This window comes from Pleurodeles waltl, chromosome 7 (genome assembly GCF_031143425.1).
Source record: "Pleurodeles waltl isolate 20211129_DDA chromosome 7, aPleWal1.hap1.20221129, whole genome shotgun sequence".
NCBI lineage: Eukaryota > Metazoa > Chordata > Amphibia > Caudata > Salamandridae > Pleurodeles > Pleurodeles waltl.
In genome coordinates this window covers 59487228-59510816 of record NC_090446.1, presented here as the reverse complement: position 1 = coordinate 59510816, position 23589 = coordinate 59487228, and the positions used below count along the sequence as shown (strand labels likewise).

Here is a 23589-nt window from a genome sequence, read left to right as displayed (position 1 = left end):
GAGATTTTTCCACTCCCAACCAGGTACTTGTGCTTGACAGAGACTTTGTTTATATTCTAAAGACTTAAGACACTTTATATCACTTTTCTGTGATATTTCTACAATTTTCCATTGCAACTTTATTCTTTTTGACCTACAATTATCCTGATAAATATTATATATTTTTCTAAACACTGTGTGGTGTATTTTTGTGGTGCTATATGGTGGTATTGTATGATTTATTGCACAAATACTTTACACATTGCCTTCTAAGTTAAGCCTGACTGCTCGTGCCAAGCTACCAGAGGGTGGGCACAGGATAATCTTGGATAGTGTGTGACTTACCCTGACTAGAGTGAAGGCTTTTGCTTGGACAGAGGGTAACCTGACTGCCAACCAAAAACCCCATTTCTAACACCATGTTTTAGTTCTTAGACCACATGCACTGGCTGACTAGACAGCAGGGCTCCTACAGGCAGAGGTGGAGAATTCAAAACCAGCAGCATCTGTCAACAACAAATGGGGGGCGACCACACAAAAGCAAGGCACTTTCTCACATCCACCTCATGTATGGAGCCAGGTTTTGGGCTTAATTTATCAATACAGGTGTGTATGGTGTTAAGATGATCATGAGAAATATTTATCCTGCTGCACAGAATAAACATATACTCATCTTTCACTAACTGCAAAAGACCATTTTGAGGACAAGAGAATTAAAGGGGTTACAACACTGTGAAGTGGACTGCTCATAGTATCTATATTTTACTGTCAAACATTATCACTGACAAAGAACACATGCAAAAGACCAACCAACTCACGTCCTGAATGCAAGTTGAAAAACTGTTTTGAGCAAATAGCACAGCCACCCACAAGACATCATACACACTGCACATGACAGTTCTGAGATAAAACAGCAAGATTGTTGTGCACTTCAGAACTGAAAATGATTTAGACAGTTTTGGGATCATGTTTCCTTTGACGTATCATACAAAACAGAAGTCAGCTTCAGCATGTTACTTAAATACAATGTATCAAAAAACAGAAGTTTAAAGATAAGAAACAGGCAAGCAATCATCACAGGCTAATATGTGGCTAAGCCTTGGGCTACACTTACCGCTCTAAAGAATAAAATCACAGCCACCTAACTGGGTAACAGAGTTTTGTAAAGCAGAAGAAAAACAGGAGATTAACGGCAGAGACTATTTAATAGTCTGCTGAATTTCCAAACGCAATACAGATGAACAGGGCATGTGTCGAGCCAATAGTGCCACAGAGACAGATTTCATGTTTGACTTTGAGAGAAGTTAAATCTCTGCGCTACAGCACAGACAGCAAAAGAGGAAAAGTGTGTTTCTTCTGTACAGCAGAAATATTTCAAGAGAGGATCTTTACGTAGCCCTCCGAACATTGCCCCAAACTGAAACAATCACATAAAGAGCTAGCAAACTCACTGGTTGGTAAAGTTGCTGCCATCAGGCCACTGCCACAACTTCTTATGCGTCCTCCTCAAACCGATCCAGTGGTCACTGCTCCCTTTGTAGCGCAGCAGGAAGGTCTAAGCAGGAGAACAGAACCAACATTATGGTTAAAGCACAATATTCAAGAATGCGCCTTGTTGGATAAATGCTACAAGAAGCACAGCCATTTACTAGACTCCGACACAAACGCGATTGGTCAAAGGTAAACTGTAAACTGCCTGAAATAATGACAGTTGTCCAGCATTGGATGCTTCATATATTTACATGCTTTGTTGAGGTGAGGGTCTCCGGTGCATAAAGTAGCAGTGCAGAACAACAACTGCCAGGCAAATTTAGGTACATAGGTGTTAATTTAGTAGTATATACACCTCAAGACAATTAGAAAATGAACCTAAGTCCAGCCAATGGGATGGAGGAATACTGAACTCTGATACCCCTAGAGGTCACTGTAGCACAGACTTTCTATCACATGCAGGAACTGCAGGGGGTATTTTTTTTTGCTAAACACATGGGAGGTGTATAAGCTCCTTGTCTTCGATTGACTCAACATCTTCTTTCAAATCATTTCCCTGTACCATCTTGTTGAAAAGAAGCTCAGCACTTTGTGGGCCCCAGAAAACACGGTCTTATTTGTCATACAGCAGTCTGGGATTTGTAGGGTACAGAGATCTGCCTAAACCACTAGCAGTATAAACATCTTGTTGACTATTGTAAGAAAGTGAGTTATTAGTTGTACAAGATGAGAGGCCTGCGCAAGTAACAAGTCCACAATTGTCTCCTTACTGGAAACCAATCACTCCATTAACTTTCTGAAGGTAGTTGATCTGAGCTAGTAATTGTCATTCACGGGCATGAAAATAACACTCAAAGGATTGACCAGTCAGTGCCTTTTCTTCGAAAAAGGAAAATTACATTTATTTTATATACACACACACACACACACACACACACTACTATGGATTAATTTACAAATATATACATTGGGCAGATTGGAAATACCTTTGGTGAAATGTGGAAATCACATCTGACTCTTGCTGGGTCATGACCCACTAAATCTCAGACCCGCTCCTCCCCCACCTGTGCCAGATGGAATATCACAGGGTAATGTCACCACAAAGCAGACACTAGCTGGAAACAAATACAATTTACTATTAAATTACTGGGAGTGAGATTCAGGTAGAGTGTCTCACCGACAATAAAGGTCTACAAAAAGGGGGATCCACAGCAAAAAAAACTCCTGGTGTACTTAATGGGCCAAACCTATCAACAACTACGTAAACAGCCTTCTTCTTTTTATAGTCTCTAGCACAGACCAGTAAAGGAGAATTTTATGACCTCCAAAGGAGTTCTTGCTACCTCATCGTAATCAGTATTTTCTCATTGTCGATTGACTTGGATGATCACAGTACGAGGTTTGGGCCTCCATTTCTGTCCTTAGTGGAAGGACCTTTATGGCTCTCTAATGGAGTCATTTGTTAACGTATACTGGATTCTCAACTATATTCCATTCCGGCATCTCAATGATCCAGATGGTGATCAAGGCTTCCTCACCCTCATCTCCTATCGAGAGCCCCATTACTCCGATTTAGTTTTAGCATATAGAACTTTGCAGCACCTCTCTTGTATACCAGATAGCATCCAAGAGGTATGGTGACTGAACAGCAAAGAAAGTTGAGAGAAGTCTAATTTCTTAACCCATGAGAAGCCAATAATTAACCGAAGAATAGGGTTGATAGCAATTGATGCTTGCTCACTCTCAGGCAGATTAGTTTTATTTTGCTCCCCTTTAGAAATTACATCTGATATAACATAGGAGTATCTGTTACGCAGAACTTCTGCAGCCTTTGATTGTTGATCCCATACCACTGGTCAGAAACTTATATCTACTCCACCACAGAGGCCAGATTCTTCACCATGATACATTTTGACCTTCACATCTTGATGTTTACCTTTATCAGCTTGACAGCATGGCTCATAATCACAATAAATTCTTCAATAACTTTAAAATTACTTTCATTAAAATGCACCTTGCTACAATTTCATTGTTCAGTCAGAGTTCAATTGAGCCAATACTCAAGGAGGACTTGAAACTTGTTATTGGGGAATAGCATTATTTTTAGCGCTAGCAGCAGCCAAAAGGGTTTGTGAATTGGAAGAACTCAACATTAAATAATCATATATGAAAGTCTGCAAAGTTATGGATACCCTTCATACCAACCCAGACTTTTTTTTTTTAACTAAGGTGGCCTTGGAGAGCATCTAAACTAATCAGTGATATCTGATCTTTCTTCTTGAATCCCCCAAAAAGAAGAAAAAAAAGGCCCCTCATTCAGCGTACATGGGAGGACGCTTACATTTCTACATAGCTAGAACTCAGTCCTTCAGGGAATTTCTTTGGGTATCCAAGTAAAAGACAAACTCTCTCAGAACATGGTAATCCCAGATGGATTACGTTCAGCCCTATCAAAGCCAAAATTACCCTACCTGCAAGAGTCAAGGCACGCATCATTAGAGGTGTGATAAAACATTTTGAACAATGAATAATCCAAAATTAATCTGTGCCAAATGTGCCCTTTATCATCACCCACTTGATGATAGTTACTTGGTATGTATACGGAATTATGATGAGAGCACCTGTGCCTTTGTTTGTTTTTTGCAAATTAAACTCCCAAGTTCAATTCTGTAATTGTATTCAACTTATTTTTTTTATTTTTGCAGTCTTAAATTCATTACATGCATCCAATGGTGCCATACAAAAACATGTGTAACAAAATAGGCTGTTTGTGACTAACAACATAAAGGGACATGTCCTACATTTTACTTACATAGCACTCTGCACTTAGGGCCTACCTTAGGGGTGACGTACGTAGAAAAGGAGGAGCTTTTGGCTTGGCAAGTAGCTCAAATGCTAATTCGAGGTAGCAATAAACCAAACACACAGGCCCTGCAATGGTAGGACTGAAACAAGTTGAAAGGCTACTTATGTGAGTGGCACAATCTCTACTGCAGTAGCACTTGAAGTACAGGCCCTCGGTATCTGGTATGCCACTTTACAAGGGACTTATCTTACAAGGGACTTACTAGTCATTCAAATAAGCCAGTCAGGTACAAGCCAATGTCATCATATTTAGGGGAGAAGCATGTGCACTTTAGCACTCTTCTCCTGATTCCACTCATTCCTTAACAATACTGAAATTCAAGAGAGCTCTAAAAAATGATATTAGCAGCACTATACAGGTAGAGGCAGTAGTGATACTTGGACCTTTTGTAAAGATCCATGGAACCACACAGAAGACGGCTGTGCAAGACTGATCTGCTGACCTGACTTCAGGGGCAAATTCAACACCTGACTTTAACACCACTGAATTTGGTAGACTCCTCCTGAAGTAAGACAGCGTGGTCACTGAAATCAGCAAGAAGGGAGGTCTTAAAAGAAGAGAAATTTCTTTTACTAGAATGTGTTATGCCTGAAATGTTAAATATTGTACATATAGTATCAGAATAGTGGATGTAATACAATCACCTGTCAGAAGGACTTTAACTGGCCTTACCCATTTCATTTAGTCTGATGGAAACTAAACAACTGTTTGTTAATTGTGGCCAAATCAGGCAAGGTCTAGCCACATCCAAACAATTTATTGCTAGTTGTATAGTAATCCGTATTACTTTAAACTATCAATTGGCAAACCAATTCTTCCAGGAACGCCCAAGGCTCACTCTAACCAAGGGGAAGCAGCTACCACAGCTTGGATTTGAAATATACCAATTGATGACATCTGCAAGTAGCAACATGTAAATTGATTCACACATTCAGAAGACAGAGATGCAAGTAGGTGCTAAAATGGGCGATGAAACCCAGAGAAATCTCCTTCAAAAGAAAACTTCTGTTTTCAAACTACACCCTTTGTGTGCATGATTTTTATTTCCTTGTTGCCCAACAACTGCCTTCTGGTGGATAAAACTAGATTGCTATTCTGTTCTAATATTTATGTCTCAAAATGAAGATCACATGATGGAGAAGAAATTGTTACTTTACAGGAGTCTTCATCCAGGCGATAACCACACTGCCTCCCTGTCTGGACATGGTCAGGCATTGGAAACCAGATACCACACATTTCACCATAAAAAAAGAACGGACCCTGGGGCAACTGCCCGTAGAGTGCATCATTGGTCAGGGAAGCTCCCGGAGTCTTAAAGAACATGACTCTTTTTCACAGTTTTCAATGAAAGCCAATATAAGCCAATTGGCCTGCATTTTTACTACATCTTATTTCACCCCTTTCTTGCACATCAGATGCTGCAATGAAAGTTTGAAACTGCTCATCAAGGGATCATCAGTTTATTTCCAGGAAAAAAAAAACATTCTAAAGATTCTATAGGCTATTGTGGGGTGCTGCTCATATAAAGGACAAATGGACACACTCTCTATGATACTTCAATAGACATTACATCCAGCTCCACGCAGGCAGCTGGGAACTATTTCAACATGTATTACTTCAATGACAATTCCGTCAATACAGAACTAGGACTACAAGTAAATAACATTTTCTTATGGTTTTAACTTTGTGGTCAATTAAATAAACCTTAATCATAATTATTATTTAATTGACTACTAAATGAAAACAGCAGCTCATGCACCTTGGGAAAACCCCACACCTGGGGATCAAAGGAGGCAAAACACATTGAGGCTGAAGCACAATTTAGAATGGACTTTGATTCAGTGCTTCATTTGTAAATAAAAACATGTTGGTGCCCAAAGCCCTCCTCTTAAACATGCGGCTGCTCCATTTAAATGTGTGAACACGGAATACTGAGGCGGCGTAATCCTGAAACCATCTCGGGCCTCTTCAATCAATTTAAAGCCACTCCCTGCCCCTTCAGCTCACTCTAGCAGCTTTCTACCTTCCTGACGCTTTTTCGTTTTTCTCTTCCTCCGTCTTTCCCACATGTGTCTTTTGCTTGCAGCAAATGCTTGAGCCCGAAGAATAAGCCCCGGCACTCAAACATAAGTGCGGGTGCTCTGCACCGGAAACAATAAGCACAAATTAAGCACTGCTTTGGTATCTCAAACATCTGATCACTCCGGATGTAAGTATTATGGCCACTGTGGGTAGGATATAACTGAAATTGTATAGATAGAATAGACACTTTTTAGGAGCACGACAACTTGGATGTTTTCTCGAAATAAAACTAAAGAATCAGTGAAAAAGTAATATATAAGTAAGGCATTGCCCTTGGGAAATTATTACTCATTCAAAGGGATACTGCTACCCGCATCAAAACAGTCATCTTTAAAATATATGCCTGGAGCACAAGAGAGCCACTGGTTCTAGGTCTGCAAACTCACAACAGAAACAGTTACTTCACCATTTGCCCGCTGTGCCCGCTGTGCTCTAGCGGTTTTGATCCATTACTAGTTCCACGTGCTGGACGTCGACAGAGGAGGGTAGGACATTGGCGGTGCAGGCCCGAGGCTAAGCAGCTCCACGTCCCTGGACTTCTCTTGAAAATGAATCACTGCTCCAGCTGCCAGCTCGGTTTAAACTCTCTCACTTTCATTTCACTCACTCGGTCAGATACTGTTTAGTCTTTAGCCGACTGTCTTCAATGCAATTGAGTTATTTGATGAGAATCTGGCTTAAAGTTAATAAATTACACTTGTGTTCCTGAAATATGTAACTTTTGATAAGAGGAAACTCAACAAGGTATCAACAGGAGACGTGGAAAAAGGTGGGGTCGGGCTCAAGAGTCCACATGAAATGGCGGTCAAGGGAAGCGCTGCGAATCATGCAAGACTTTCACACATGTGCATCACTCACCAGTTCCAATGCTGGCCGCGCTAAATCAATCAAAGCCAGAGAGGAGTTCATCTCCCAGCATGACTTGTTGGCAAAGGTCCAGCTGCCTTCATCCTCAGAAAAAAAGTAGCAAGTTCCAAGATACCAGAGCCAGTGTTCAGCACACGGGGGATCGAAGTAGTTGAGGGGTGTCAGGTCCCTGTGATCGGGGCACTTCCTTCTTTTCAGTACTGCAGAGATCAGACATTTTAAAATAGTGGTTTCTGGGAAGGTACTGGCACTCAAAAGCAAACACTTTGAACATTTAGAAGATTATTCAACATGATAATGACTCTCTGGCTTCAAGGTTGGGCTACCTGGTAAAGGTTTTTTATCATCTCACAGTATAAATCAGGTTCTCATTTTACATATTGACTCAGCTCAAATTCGCAGTAGCATGGGACCCTCAGTAAGGGCCCCCAACTTGACTCAGAAGCTGTCAGACAGCAAAGACCAATGGATCTCCACAGATCTCCGGGAGGGGGGCCTGACTCCCCCAGCATCCAAGCTTCATCAACCTTGGTCCTCTAAAATACCTCTAGAACAATGATAATCAAAGTAAGGTCCAGGGGCCACATTTGGCCCTCCTGACCTTTACATGTACCCACCCCCCGCCGGGCAACAGCAGCACTGGACTCGATTAAGCACAAACATTTAAAAGACGTTAAATAAACAGGCAAGCATTTATCTACAGGTTAATTTAAGATAAACAAAAAAAAGAATGTAACTAGGGTGTTCAGCACAGTTTAAATTTAGAGACACCTTTATTTTTAAAGACATTTAGCAACAAAAGTGTAAAAATATAATAAAGTCTGTTCAGAATTTTTTGTTTATCATTAACGTGCAGAACCATTTCACCTTAGTAAATCAGATTATATCAATGCATTGAGAAGCATATTTTTGAAGTGATATTTTTCAAACAAATTTAGAAACTGTAATTCTCCCCCCACCCCGACAACAATGACAATAGTGAACTAAGAGGCAAGTCAGTGACGTGCACTATTTGTATTTATATTATATATGAACAACATAATGGTTTTCTAAATCAAACACAGGAGAAGGTTTTGTACAGCACACATCCTGAAGTTGTGTATTTCGAGAACCTCATGTATGAAAATGAAAAAGGAGGGAAAGTGATTATAAAACAATTGTTTAGGGTCACACAATTAAGTTCAGTGCAGAGACCGGGATTAATCCCATGATTTTTGCTTGACATTGTGTAATTCAGACACTAGATGTATATGCTTTGCTTCCCCTATACCCACCTAACTGTCACTCCCCCAAACCCTGACTGCAACCCTGCTGACAGCAATGAGGCCGTGCTTCTCATCACAGACCAAAGTTTGCAGCTGCTGGGAAAATGTTTGCGAGTACCTATGCTCTAAAACATGGAGGGTGGCATGGACAGAATTTAGTGCTGCAAGAGACCATAACAGAGCCTTAAGCAGGCTTAGATCAATCTATTTTCAAAGCGTGCTAATCACCGGGGGTATCCAGGTGCTGTGTGGTGGTTGGGGGGAAAGCTGCTCAAACATCCAGGCTTTGGGGCCGCTCCTGAATTCGGCAAGGGAGGACGAGGTACGGAGGTGGGTGGGGAGGTCGTTCCAGGCTTTAGCAGCAAGGTGGGAGAAGGCGTGTCCTCCGGCTCGAGTGCGCCTGATTCAGGGGACAGTGGTGAGGGCCAGGGAGGCAGAGCACAGGTGTCTGGTGGGGTGGTGAAAAGTCAGGCAGTTATGGAGGTATTCAGGTCCTGTGTTGTGGTGGGCTTTGTAGGCATGTGTGAGCAGTTTGAAGTGGCATCTCTTCTTGGCTTGGGGCGCAAGGACATGTGAATACCTTGCACTCTCAATCTGTAGCTCTGCATTTACACTAAAGCCAAAATACCTATAGCAGCATCTCAAAGTAACTAAGGAACTTTTAAAGCGACCCCATAACATCCCAAGCTCTAACCCCATTTACCTTTCCAAATACAGCGACCATGGGGTCCCAATTAAAAAGATGCACCTCAGCATTTTTACTTTTGGAAGTGAGTTGTGTGATAATATTGCTTCTAATGCATATTTTGTGCATAATATGAATATCAATTTTCTTTTTGTGCTACACAAAATCCTAACCTAAATCAAAAAGTCAGGGCATCTTAATGCATAAAGTGCAAAAGAAAGTAAACCAACCATTAGAGATCTGCCATAACTGTGTGACTGCACTAGGTCTACCCCCAACACTATCAGCACAGTCCACCACACAAGCCGGTGTGTGCCGTGAATCACACAATTTAGTGTCTGCTGTGAAACACGCAATTCCATATCTGCCGCTTTCCAAATAAATATAAATTTACTCCACTTGTCCAACTATCTAATCTATGAATGGCAAGATTTAATTAAAAAAAGTATTTCCACTTATATGGATCAAATGGGTTAAAAACAGTGCATCCAAGCCTCTGTAAAAGTACACTAGTCACCTTTCAGCTTTAACTGCTTTACTTAGGCATTAAAATAATAATTAGATTTGTTTCCCTCAATAGTGTCAACATTCGTAAGGCATTGACTGGTTGTGGAAGAATCCTTGGCTGGTACAGGAAACAAAAACAATAAGTACTTAAATGTACTTCGAACAGGGTGAAACAAATGATTCTATGGAAGGACCGGAGGCTTCGGATTATGCTTCTCTTTCTTTACTGTCCATTAAACAGCAGTCAATAAACTTACAGAAAAAACTAAAACTACATTTCCCAAGAGCACTTGTAGTCCAGCCTGACCAATCCCAGGCCTGCTCTCCTCTATAAGAGTCAACACAACAAAAGTCCTTCCTCCTTCTTTGCTGCTGTGCAACCAAAGATAAGTACTTTTTTCTGCATTGTATATCTATTGTATTGTTGTTTGTTTAGTTTACACTGGAACAGAACGGACAGAGAAGCATAATCCTCGCCTCCGTGTCCTTAATAGAACTGAAAATTCTTGACACAATAGCTTGAATTTTAATCAATTAAATGGTGTGTTTCTCTGTTCATGCAAATCCTTGTTTACCTAACACCACTCTGATCAAAGCTGCAGTTACTTCAAGGGGGCACTCAAAGCTTAGACATAGTCCAATCATGCTGCCCCTTTTTGTTCACAGTTTAGGCGTAGTCTAATCATGCTGCACCTCTTTACACAGCTTAGACATAGCCCAATCATTCTGCACCTCTGTCTATAGCATAGACACAGATCAATCATGCTGCACCTCTTCCATAGCTTAGATGTAGCCCAATCATGCTGCACCTCTTCCATAGCTTAGACGTAGCCCAATCATGCTGCACCTCTTCCATAGCTTAGATGTAGCCCAATCATGCTGCACCTCTTCCATAGCTTAGATGTAGCCCAATCATGCTGCACCTCTTCCATAGCTTAGACGTAGCCCAATCATGCTGCACATCTTTTTACAGCTTAGACAAAGCCCAGTCATGCTGCACCTCTTTTCATAGCTTAGACGTAGCCCAATCATGCTGCACCTCTTGCATAACTTAGAAGTAGCCCAATCTTGCTGCACCTCTTTTCACAGCTTAGACACAGCCCAATTATGCTGCACATATTTTTAAAGCTTAACCAAAGCCCAGTCATGTTGTACCTCTTTTCAGGATCAGATGTCTAGAGGCACTTTCATGTTCAATACGATTTTTATCAGACTTCTCTGTAGGACTCTTTCTTAATGTAAAAGGGAGCTTATTAAATGTGAAAACCGTGTAAAGACAAACCGTGCACTAGGGTTTGGAACATAGCTGGAATATACCAAATAAATGAGGCATACCTTTTGATATAATAAATTTGTACCTGTATGCTTGTTATTGGTGTTACAAAAACTTTTTAATAGGAGAGAAAGAAAGAATGGAAAATTTTGTAGTGCCCCCGTGCTCCTTTTCAATACAGGCATTTGTGAGAGAATAACCTTTTGTTCAGGATATGGTGAAAAATTATACTTTTCTTTAAGAAACAAAGGCCACCTTTATAGCACTGAAATGCTTTATGTACCAATCGCAAAATACTTAGGTAATGCCACTCAGTAAGAGGCCTACATGCCTCTAATTACATATTATATTTGTTGCTAGATAATTTACCTTAATAGGACGCATAATTTCAGCCTTTATACGTTAAACTTTATACGTTAAACTTAAGACAGACTCTTCAAGATATACATTTGTTATGTTTTGTAAATAAATAAAACAGGGACAACTGTTAAATTAAACCTGTTAGTCTTCTAATGTAAATAATGAAAACTAAGAGACAAAACTGTTTGGTCTACCTAGCTCAATCAAAATATACATAAGTCATAAGGGACCGATTAACATCAGGGCCATTAATGCATTACTTGGACCTCTCGCGACATTAACATGTATCAAAATCTGGCCCGTGTCCCAGAGGACCATCAGCTGTATTTTATACTCCAACCATTGTTTCTGGGGTGGTGATCTGCAGTGCAGAGCGGGAAAGCACAATACGAAGACTGCATCCCAATGGGTCTGTAATTTACACAATACATCTGACCCGTAAATAATAATGCCAACTTACCACCACAGTAAACAACCAGGGCAACTACAGCAGCGCACAGAATTCCAATAATGGGAAAGAGGTGGCTGGGTCTGGCAACTCTCGTCTGCAGGCGGGGTGAATTTCCAATTCCTCCTTCAGGAATTAAACACAACATAATGGTTAATAAGCAAAATGAAATTAATACACATTCATTGGTCAAACTGCAGCGTGCCTGTGGCTGGCTCACTGAACGGGTGGTGCAGCAACTTGGTTGAAGCGGGCGGAGCCACAAGAAAATGTTTTTTTTTTTTTTGGCAACAGCGGTAACCACAGGCTGTCTGCAGGGGTGTGCAGCCTCAGGTCGATACATCTCAGAACATCAGTGCGAAGGAGACCTTCAAGGAACACTGGGCCTGATTACAACTTTGGAGGACGGTGTTAAACCGTCCCAAAAGTGGAGGATATACCACCTACCGTGTTACGAGTCCATTATATCCTATGGAACTCGTAATACGGTAGGTGGTATATCCACCACTTTTGGGACGGTTTAACACCGTCCTCCAAAGTTGTAATCAGGCCCACTGTGTCCATTCTAGAGTTTTATTTGCATGAAAAACATTGGTGGTTCCAAGGGGCGGCTCCTCCACTAAGGCTGAGGAGCTTCACCCCACTGGATTGTGGGGAAAGAAAAAATAAAATGATAATAACGCTATTTTATTATCACTTTATTTTTCCTGGGAGAAGGGTCCGGGGAAGGGCTGGAGGGAGGAGGCCGAAAGAGGACTGGATGAGGGGTATGTGCCGCACAAAGTGCCTATGTCCGTTTGGCCGGCCATGTTGGGTCCACCAAACAGACATGCGCACTTTGCATGTTCTCTACCAAGCTGTATTGCACAACCGAATGGAGAACAAGCCCAGGCTCCCATTCTCAGTCTGAGCAGCGAAGCAGGCCCCTCAGACCAATCAAGTTGCTACTGTCATGCTGGTGACAGCAGCGCTGTGATAGGCTGTGAGCCTGTGTGCACCTGGGAACAAGAAGAGTACGACGACTGTGGGGAGATTAATGTCTTCCTCAAAGGTAAGCCTTTTGAATTTTCTTTCCCAAATAGGATGTGACGTTACTCGACATCTTGTGATTCTGAGAAAATCACTTATTTTCAAAGTGCTTATATACAAAAAAAAATAATGTGGCCTTGTGCAATGTAATTGGTACTCGTGTAAAGTGATCCGATATTTTTGGGTCTTGTTTGCACTATATAACAAGCATTGGTAAAGCCAATAGGTTGCTGCAATCCGAGAGCTATTGGTGTAATGAATGTTAATGTTTTTTAACCACATGCATGGAATATGCCTTTACAGCGGGGTCTCTGCCTGGTACGCATGCTGCCGGATTATAACGGACTCTTGTTGTAAACTCGAGTCGGCTGATCGCAGAGCAGATAAGAGCTTCACACAGCGATAACTGTAATAAAAGGCAGGGAGGTGGGTGGGGGAAAGCTGAACACAATGAAGGGCAGGGTAGAGAAGAAACAGACGGGGCAGAGGGGTGAAAGAGAAAAGCAGCAACCCGGAGAAGGGAGAAAGTAAAACTCGTATTCCAGCTTCGGTTGCGGCTCCCGCCCTGCTTGGAGCTCTGCGTTGAATGCGCGGCCCGAGGCTACAAACGTCTTTGAATCTCTGAAAAGGCTGCGGCTCGCAGACGCTGCTCGGCGGCTCTCAGACAAGGAGTGGGAGAGGGGAGCCGCTTACCGCACATCGCTGCTTATAATTTGCTGTAATCTTACACTGCGATTAAACAAAAACGAGACGAAAAGAGGCAATTACACCTGCATATCACTGAACTTCGTAAGTGGGTGTTATCAACAACAAACTCAAAATGAGAACAGTAAGACATTTCTATTCATGTACCTGCGTGTTCTGTGTAAAACGTAGCTTGCCTTGTCATTTTTGGCAGCAAGTTCTGTTCGTAATTCAACCACTTTATAAGAAGTGCATTACTTTATGCACACCTACATGTGTCTATGTGTACAAACATGCATAGCTTATGCACATGTGTTCACACATGTATACAGGTATGTTCTACATGAGTGGGCAAGAGCAGAGGGAGGGTAGAGAGGAAGCAGACGGGGGCAGAGGGGTTAAACAGAAAAGCATCACCACGGACACGGGAGATGGTTTGAAAACCCAAGTACTCCTATGGAGTGCTTCAAAACAAAGAGAAAAGTAGCTCCGAAAACCGGGAGCAGTGGAAGGAGATGCGCTATGGGAGGTCAAAAACAAAGCACGTGGCTTGACGCCCGAAAGCCATAACGAATGGCATCAAAGAAAATGTGAGTGACGCTGAACTTCACCAATGGTAAGAGACGGGCAGCCAGTAAGCCCACGACAGAAGACATGTCTCTTCGAGACAGCGAAAGCTTTGTCTAGCCAAGACCTAAAAACGGCAAAAAAATAAATCATTTCATGCAGAAAACTCTGAACGGAAATGTAAAAGCACATTGCATGTGTTCTGCTCAAAATGTTACAGGAATGGTTGCAAGCATATACGAAAACATAACAGCTGTGTGTGCTCTGGATAAATAATTTCACAAGGACAAGTGGGAGAGAGATGGGATCTCAAAGCTGCACAGTACCATCTCCCAAATGTCCATACAACATAAAGGGCTGTGACTGGCCGGAAGGTGCAAAACCATGTACAAGCTTTTGTTTAAAAGGACGTGGTCTCCTCACCCATACTAAGTGGCAGGCTTTGCCATAGATCACTGAGCAGTATCTTCCTGTGCTCTTTTCCCTGCATGTGTGGGTGTGTAAGTTTGGTATTGGTCCCTTTAAACTGTTAAAATTGTGTGGAGTAGAATTATTTTTTTTAACATTTCTTTAGAATACCCCTACTGCAAGAGTAAAAAAAAGAAGCCGTGGCAATGCCAATAGCTTTCCCCTATGTGAGATCTGTTGGCTTTGTCAATTTTTATTTCTAGTTATGTTGTAGAGCATGGTCCGATATGATATGGTCCATTTATTGTATAGTATGGTATGGTATGGTATGGCCCGTCATTGTATAATATAGTATGGGATGGCCTGTCATCGTATGGTATGGAAAGTTATAGTATGGTATGTTATTGCACAGTATGGCATGGCCTGTCATTGTATGGTAAGTTATAGTATGGTATGGCCTGTCATTGTAAACTAAGGTATAGAATGGCCTGTCATAGTATAGTATAATATGGCCTGTCACTATATAGAATGGTATGGAGTGTCCTGTCGATGAGTAATAGGGTATGACCTCTCATTGTACAGTATAGTGTGGCCTTCATTGTATGGTGTAGCAATAACCCTTTCTTTGTAATATTGCTAAATGCCCAGGATCTAAACCGGTCCTCACGGCCTCCTGCCTTTTGGTTATTATATGAAAGATAAAGCATTTTGTCAGAGAAGGGTGAAGGTACGAGGGAACAAAGAACAACAAAGGGAACCAACAGCAACAAGGAAGCAAGGTTGACAAGAAAAAAAAAAGTACCTTAGTCCGAGCAGGAGCAACAAAAGTGCAGCAATAAAACAATTAATCAGTACTTGGTACATACTTCAGGGAAGAGACAAAGACAAAATGAAACCAACACACACTGACAAATAAAAAGCAAGGAAATAAGAGGGACAATGAGGCAAACCAATTGTAAGTAATGGGCAGGCTCCAAGTCCCTTTTCAGTTACATTAACAAAAGATTTTGCAAGTGACAACACATGTGTTGTCTCAGGTGAGATCCAAGAAGATGGAGTATGTAGTTTTATAATAAAACCTACATCACCCCACTGGTCTCAATGTGCTTCAAACCCTTCTTGATTGCTTTAAGGCTGGGAAGCTTTTCTTAAGTCCAAAAGGCTCCTTGCTCCATGATTAACATTCCATTCTCTGTAGGGTCTAATGTGGTTAAATGGTAATAATGAAGGAAAAAGGTACACCTGCATGCCAAGGAAATACAGCCTCAGTAAAGCAAATAAAGTAGACAATGTAATGATAAAGTAAAAACATCAGCACTGACGGAAATAGGTTAATATTTTTGTAAACGCCAAGGAGTGCAGAAGAGCCTTGAAAGAAACAAAGCCAGAGAAAGGAGAGAGGGAACAGGAACAAGGCCCAGAGCATACAAGAAGAGAAGGGGTGGGGGGGCGGAATAAGTGAGAAGGTGAAAAAAGGGACTGAAACTAGAAGGGTGCATCAAGGGGGTGAAGAAGAAGCTGAAGGGACCTAACAAAGAAATTTGCTGAAACAAAGGAGAGAAGAACAGGGAAGAAAATTATATGATTGAAGAGAGGGGGCTAAGGAGAGAAGAGAATGAACCAGGCTCTTTTTAATGAAATAAAAGCACTGGTGACCTGTGGCACATTCTCTAGGGACTGAAGGATTGTACGGCCATATTCTTACAGTGAAGGATACATAGGTCATGATCCATGGTTACAATGGGGCTAAACATCTATTCAGCATCACCAATGGTTCTGTGAGGATGGTTCTCACGGGGTCTGTGCATCTGCCTTTGTTGAACCTGTTCCAAGTAGCCTGTTTTCTCACAATACTTTAGTCTTGAGTCTGACTCCATTCTTTTACATATGCTCTGGGCGCCTAAACTTTAACTCATCTCATCTTTTTCCCAACCATATCCCTTGCTCTCTCCACTTTATGCTGTGAACACCCTCGGCAACCATTTCACATTAGGCTGCAAACTGCCTTGGGTACAACTCTGGACCAGAGCGGGATCTGGGGGCATGGCAAGCCTATACTGTCTCAATCTGATATAAAAAAAAGTTCCCCTACTTTTCCTTAAAATACAACCACCCTGGACAGTTCCCTCCGAAAATGTAGATGCCTTAATAACTGAAGTTGAAGGGAGGGAGACTCCAGTGCAGTAAAGCCGAGGCAGGGATAGACAGCTGAACAAGAAACAAGCCTTCTTGCCAGGAGTCTGCTGCCTGAAAGAAATATAAATGCCCAGTTGGTTAAATTGCAAGTGTAAAGGCTGCTTGGAAGTCGGTATTGGATTTCATGTATGCAGTTTACTTGCAGCTTCGTGAGGGCAAGGTGTATTCTTTTTTTAGAGTTTTTTCAAGTGTGATGCCAACTGACCTGTGCAGTGTATGCTTTTAATTGACAGTTTTAAAAAATGTCTGCACTGGGATAAGCCGGAGTATTACTAAAATCTTTATTTTGGACGCACTTTTTTCCCCCAAACTTGAACCTACATTTTTTGCACTTTTTGTGTCAGCCGAACTTATATTGTGTGTAATGATAGACCTCGTAACACTAAAAACACAAAAGTTACTGTGGTTCTCTGTTACATACACAAACGTGCAATGATCGGATTAATCAATAGATCTTTCATAATGCACAAGATTGCATCTTTCACTGATTAGTTTAACTTGTACCAATTTTTGATTTATGGTGTGCATTATTTTATATGCAGTTACCTGTAGCTAAAAGACCAGCAAAATAGTTTCAGAGTAATTTGATCTTTTTAGCCACACCTTTGATCCCGCCCCCACACTTGCTGATCCCACCCCATTGCACTCTGGATCATAGTTCCCATACTTTTTAATGCATTTCGATCACTGCTCTTGCAACTGGGAATAGGCCCTCAACATCCTCGCCCAGACGAAGCTCTGCAAACTCTCATACACACCTGGCTTACCTTCCACAAATCTCATTTGAGGGGACTTTGAAATAATTCAGTTCAGGATGTGGACTGAATAAAAACCTCACTTGTATATTGTTAATAAACCAAAATATTGCCTCCAACTCACAGCTTTATTCGATCAATTGACCATAAAAGCAACATAAAACAAAGCTAACAATGATACTAGAATAAATAATCATTTTTGGTAAAATACAGCCGCTACATATCAATAAATTAATTTGAAATCATTAGAACATTAGAACAGTAAAAGCTCAAATTACACATAAAACTCTAAGAAGAGATAATAACTTTAAATTGCTTTTTGGAAATGGCAACCTATACACCAGGCTATCACTAAATACTTGCTTACTGGAAGAATTACATCAGCTGAATTATGAGTTTTTAACACCCGTAGAGCCAAGGAACAGGTCTTAAATCCCATAGCCCTACAAGTCTTGCGAATCTATTTAGATCGCGTGTTCGCATAAGCTGGGCGGAAGAACATAAAGTGTTCAATGGTTTCAGAGGTGCTGCCACAAGCAGGGCATATATCAGGGAGACCAATCGGCCCCCACCTGTGAGTCAATGACATCAGTGGCAGGGAGCCGAAACAAAACCTTGCATATAGGCTTTTGTCATGCAGATCCGGTATAATGTCCAAATAGGCTTCAAACCATAACAATAATAAAGGTTTCAAATGGGCGGCACAAGACAACTGACTTGCCTCTTGGGTCACTGATAAAACGGTCATCAAGGCAGAAGGGGGAAAATAATCCCATACCCATCCAGCATCTGAACTGCACAATGTTTAATCCGGAAACCTTGTTCTAATTCTGGATTTCAAACTTGACCAAACTGTTTTGCCCTATGCAATTACTTTTTTTTACTGTTCCTTCTTTTCCATGATCATCACATCTGAGGACACCTTCACATAATTCAGTTGACGATGAACACCACTCAAAAACTTGCTAATGTTTGGATTACCATAAAAATGTTGCTCTGTCTATAAAAAAAATAAAGGCTTACACAGGGGAAGCAAAACAATTGACTTGACTCTTGAGTTATTGATAATTTAAAAAAAAAAACAGAAAGGGTGTAGTTCATTAGTTCTAACAAAGCCACTCAGTGCAGTGATGTAATTTAGGGTGAAATAATTCAAAATACATTTTTAAATAAAAGTTTGCATCTCAGCTATAAATAAAGTGGCAGCCAGAGACATTGCAGCAGGGCAGGTGGTCGAGGCTGAGCTAAGTGCTTGTAGGAAAGTGCCACTATTTGCATGGTTACCCCCTGCCCCCACACACACACACATTTTGCCTGGTGTTATACCCAACTTTGATTGAAAGTGTGCTGGGATCCTGCTAACCAGGCCCCAGCACCAGTGTTCTTTCCCAAAATATGTACCTTAGTTTCCACAATTGGCACACCCCTGATACACAGTTAAGTCCCTTGTAAAAGGTACCAGTGGTACTAAGGGCCCTGTGGCCAGGGAAGGTTCCTAAGGCTGCAGCATGTATTATGTCGCCCTAGCGGACCCCTCCCGAACCACATGTACACTTCCTATGCAGCTTGTGTGTGCTGGTGGAGAGAAAAGGCAAAGTCAACATGGCACCCCTCTCTGGGTGCCATGCCTACAAACCACTGCCTGTGTCATAGGTAAGTCACCCCTCTAGCAGGCCTTACAGCCCTAAGGCAGGGTGCACTATACCACAGGTGAGGGCATAGCTGCATGAGCAATATGCCCCTACAGTGTCTAAGTCCATTCTTGGACATTGTAAGTGCAGTGTAGCCATATTGAGTATATGGTCTGGGAGTCTGTCATTGCGAACTCCACAGTTCCATAATGGCTTCACTGAATACTGGGAAGTTTGATATCAAACTTCTCAGCACAATAAACCCCCACTGATGCCAGCCTCGGATTTAATGAAAAATGCACACAGAGGGCATCTTAGAGATGCCCCCCTGTATGTTAGCCAAACTGCTAGTGTAGGCATGACCCAGCTAGTGGAGATGCCTGCCTCCCCCTTCCACCCCCCAGACAATGCCCCACTCTTGGCGGCAAGTCCTGCGGGAAGATTAGGGAAAACAGTGAGGAGTGACCACCCCAGCCAGGACCACCCCTAAGGTGCAGAATATACCCTGCAGAATCCTCCATCTTGGTTTGGAGGACAGGGACCAATAGGATTAGGGCTGTGCCCCCTCCCCAAAGGGAGTGGGCACAAGGAGGGTGAAGCCACCCTCAGGGACAGTAGCCATTGGTTACTGCCCTCTGACCCCTGTAACACCCCCTAAATGCAGGATTTAAGGGCCTCTCTGAACCCACCTCACCTGATTCCTGGTGACCTGACAAGGAGAAGAAGGACTCCATAGCTGAAACCCCCAGCAGAGAAGAAGGAAGACGACAACTGCTTTGGCCCCAGCCCTACCGACCTGTCTCCTGCTTCAAAGAACCTGCAAAAGAACAGCGATGCATCCAGTGTGACCAGCAGCCTCTGCAGCGCTCCTGAGGACTGCCCTGCACTCGAAAGGACCAAGAACTCCTGTGGACAGTGGTCCTATCCAAAAGAAATAACATCCAAGGACTCCAATCTCAACTTGAATGCGTGAGTCCTAACCACCCTGCACTCGACGCCCAGGGCCCGTGTCCAGGTGGCACAAACAGCTAGAGGGGCTCCCCAGGCAGTTGCGAGCAAGTGCCCACCCTGGGTTGCCCTCTCTACCCCTCCACAACAGCGCCTGTAGAGGGAATCCCGGGACCCCCCTGACCGCGAAAGCTCAGGAAGAAGATATCCAATGCCTAAAGACACACTGCACCCGCAGCCTCCAGGCCTTGGAGAACCCGACCTCAGGTGCAGCAACATTCAGCAGGCAGTCCTCCTCCCTGTCCAGCCCGAGATGACCTCCTGGACCTCGTCTGCAGCAGCTGAGTGACCCCAGGGGGGCCCTCATAGAGAATCATTGGAGACCCGATGCTTTGTTTGCACCCTGCAACCGGCCGCCCCAGTGCCGCTGAGGGTGTATGTTTGGGTCCTACTTGTGGCCCCCCAGTGCTCCTCTAAACCCCCAGGTCACCTCTCTGAAGACGCTGGTACTTACCTGCCTGCAGATCTAAAACAGAGTACCACTAGTCTCTTTAGGAGCCCACGTTAATTTTGCCTACATTTTGACCTCTGCACCCGGTCGGCCCTGTGTTGTTGGTGGTGGGTGTTTGGGGTTAACTTGAACCCCCACCTGTGGACTTCCTAACCCCAGGAGACTGGAACTGTAAGTGTTGTACTTACCTGCAAATCAATCTAATTTTTCTTCCCCCCAGGAACGGTTTCTGAAAAATGCACTGTGTCAAGTTTTAAAACAGATTATTGCCAATATTTCAAAAACTGTATAACTTATCGATTTCAAACAAAGTACTGTTGATACATGTGTGAAATACGAATATATTGAAGTATTTACCTGCAACTTGAATCTTGTGGTTCTAAAAATAAATTAAGAAATGATATTTTTGCTACATAAAAACCATTGGTCTGGAGTTACGTCATTGGGTGTGTGCTTCTTCTATTGTCTGTGTGTGTGCCACAAGTGCTTTGCACTACCCTCTGATAAGCCTAACTGCTCGACCGCACTACCACAAAGAGAGCATTAGCATTATCTACTTTAGCCTCTGGGGAACCCCTGGACTCTGTGCACACTATATTTCACTTCGATACAGTATATTCAGAGCCAGCTTCCTACAGTGCTGTTCTCTTGAGCCTCAAAAGCAATGCTTTTCCAGACAGGGGCCAACATGGACACCGGGAACTATGGGGCCCAGACTTCACTGCCTCACTACCACTGCGCTACTGGCGCTGGTAGTGAGAAGAAGATGCTTTGGTGTTGGACATGTGTTTTGCATTCTCAAGGTCTATGAAATCCCACTGCCCACAACCAGTCACCTGCAGGTGTGGCACAGCAGTGTGGGCATCGCCTGTATCATAGCCTAGGCTACGGCTACAGTAAGTATCCCTGTGAGACATGCTGCACATGGTGGCAGCCTCACCAGTGTTACTTTGCGACACCTCTTTAAAGAGTGGGCCCTGAGGAAATTTGTCCCATCACCCTACGAGCCGTCCCTTCTGATGCTGGAGAACATGCCCTTTGAAGCAGGGATTGTTCACAATATGTGTGAGGTACTTATATTCCAGGGGAAGATGCCTGACCTCACTGGGGCAATGTTTGAACACCAAAATAGGTTGATGGAAACACCCGTCCTGTGGTAGGCAAACACCAGTAAAACATTTCCAGATCATCCACATACACTTTTAATATAGGTCAAACAGTTTAACAAAGGAAGAAAATAAATGTCAACATAAGTCACGTACCCACACCTAAACGAGGTTACCTACAAGTAGGAGATTGCACAACCAGTGAACAGTGTGTGATGTCCCTTCTACTACTGGCATATGTTAGGGAAGGCTGCACCACTGGGGTCCAAGTTACCTTTACTGTGTTGTGAAGCTAGGTATAAAACTTTCCACTACACAGAGGAAGAATTGATTCAAATTGCCAAATCTCAATTGCATTATGCAAGAGAGGGAACCCAAAAATTGCTGACTGGTTGCTCCATGTCATGTATGACACCTCTGGTCAATTCTGGCACTTGGCCACAACACTTTGTGTATGCTTTTTTTCCAACAACCATGAAACTGTTAAAAGCTAAACTACAAGAACCACAATGCAACATCTGATGGCGGGAGGGGCGCAAAATAGGTGCGTGTTCACTATGTTGACACCAAAACGCAAAGTTTTGAAAAGTAAATTAAATGTAGCTCCTGGCTCTCAGCCTTTCTGTCTTGTATGCAAACACGGAAAACCAGCCCAATGGGCGAGAATGCACGAGAGTCAAACTGCAGAATCTCAATGTCAACGAGCTAACAGGGACGCTCCTCCGCCTTGAAAACAAAATGTCTATTTGCCAGCACAGTGGCTGGTCACATTCCTTTTTTTGTAGTCATGGGAAGAATAATGTGGCCAGATCCTCAGGATGTTGATTCGACGCCGAGACTCGAACCTGGTACCCGGTTCCAAAGGACAGTTCTGGCCGGGACGCCACATCCTGTCCTACATCATGTGTCTGCAGTGAGAAGGTATTTATAGAAGTCACGAGAGGAGAGTCAATGCCAGGAAAAAAGAGGAGTCCTTTGATTCGCTCTCAGAGCTTTAAACGGAAGTAAATGTCGTACACTCGGTGGTGATGTTTGTAAACAATAAACCTGCCCCGCCGGCGCCCCCGTGACGGAGGGCCCGGCCCCCTTCAGAGTCTTCCTGGGCGCCCCCGTGACGGAGGGCCCGGCCCCCTTCAGAGTCTTCCTGGCAGGGGGGGAGGAGGACTCAATCCCGGGCATGGGACTCATCCGCGCCTCTCATTGGACGATAGGGATGCAGTCAACGCCCATCCTTTCCTAGGAAGATTCTGATGCAACAATGAAACGAGTCAAAGCCCCTTTTCACACTCACTACTCACGCCCCGGACTTTAAAACCCGCAGCTGTCCAGCTGCTTCACAGAGGATTGACAGACCAAAAAAACACCATCCATTGTAATTTCATCATCAAAGCTGCCCTTCTCTCTGAGCGTGGACGGTTGGATGATTTACACCCACCCGCCAGCCCCTTCCAGACCTACCCCGATCTTCGCTCGCCGGGAGGGTCTCTGGACTCTGAGGGATCCCCGTGTATTTACCACCGACGCCCGGGCCCGGTCTCTGCAGCGGACCGGACTCCATTGATGCTGCCCAGGAACCCTGCAGCCGCTCTGTTGAGGCATGCGAAGTTTACTTCCGGGTGAGCATCCCTCAGACTACTGCCCGCATGCTAGGGGTGAGTCATGTGAGGCGGAGGAGACGAGCCCTTTCCAACTACCAACCAGAACGACGTGCTTTTTATACACAAATAAATGCACGAACAAGTCATGCTCGACTGTACTCTACGATCAGCTGTGCAAGCACATGGTCTACCCTGCACCTGCTCACCGTCCGGTGTAGAGCTGTAATAACCTGCCGAACTGTCTGGCGTAGATCTGTAATAACCTGTGTAGAGCTGTAATAACCTGCCGACCTGTCTGGAGTAGAGCTGTAATAACCTGTATAGAGCTGTAAT

The 23589-nt window shown here is 43.2% G+C and overlaps 1 protein-coding gene across 2 annotated transcripts in view; it reads right to left on the bottom strand.

The window, feature by feature from the left end:
• The window catches only part of LOC138303627 (C-type lectin domain family 2 member B-like), a 49400-nt gene extending 26061 nt beyond the window's left edge, over positions 1-23339 (bottom strand). The window contains exons 1-4 of one of the 2 annotated variants that reach the window (XM_069242924.1): positions 23117-23339; positions 11836-11949; positions 7277-7485; positions 1431-1534 (exon numbers count right to left, since the gene is read on the bottom strand). Coding sequence is in view for 1 of the 2 variants with exons in the window: in XM_069242925.1 (XP_069099026.1) it covers positions 1431-1534; positions 7277-7485; positions 11836-11949; positions 23117-23216 (527 nt within the window). In the remaining variant the exon portion in view is untranslated. The remainder of the gene's footprint in view (positions 1-1430; positions 1535-7276; positions 7486-11835; positions 11950-23116) is intronic. The other variant, XM_069242925.1, reaches the window with a different exon arrangement.
• Between the last annotated feature and the right edge of the window lie 250 nt (positions 23340-23589).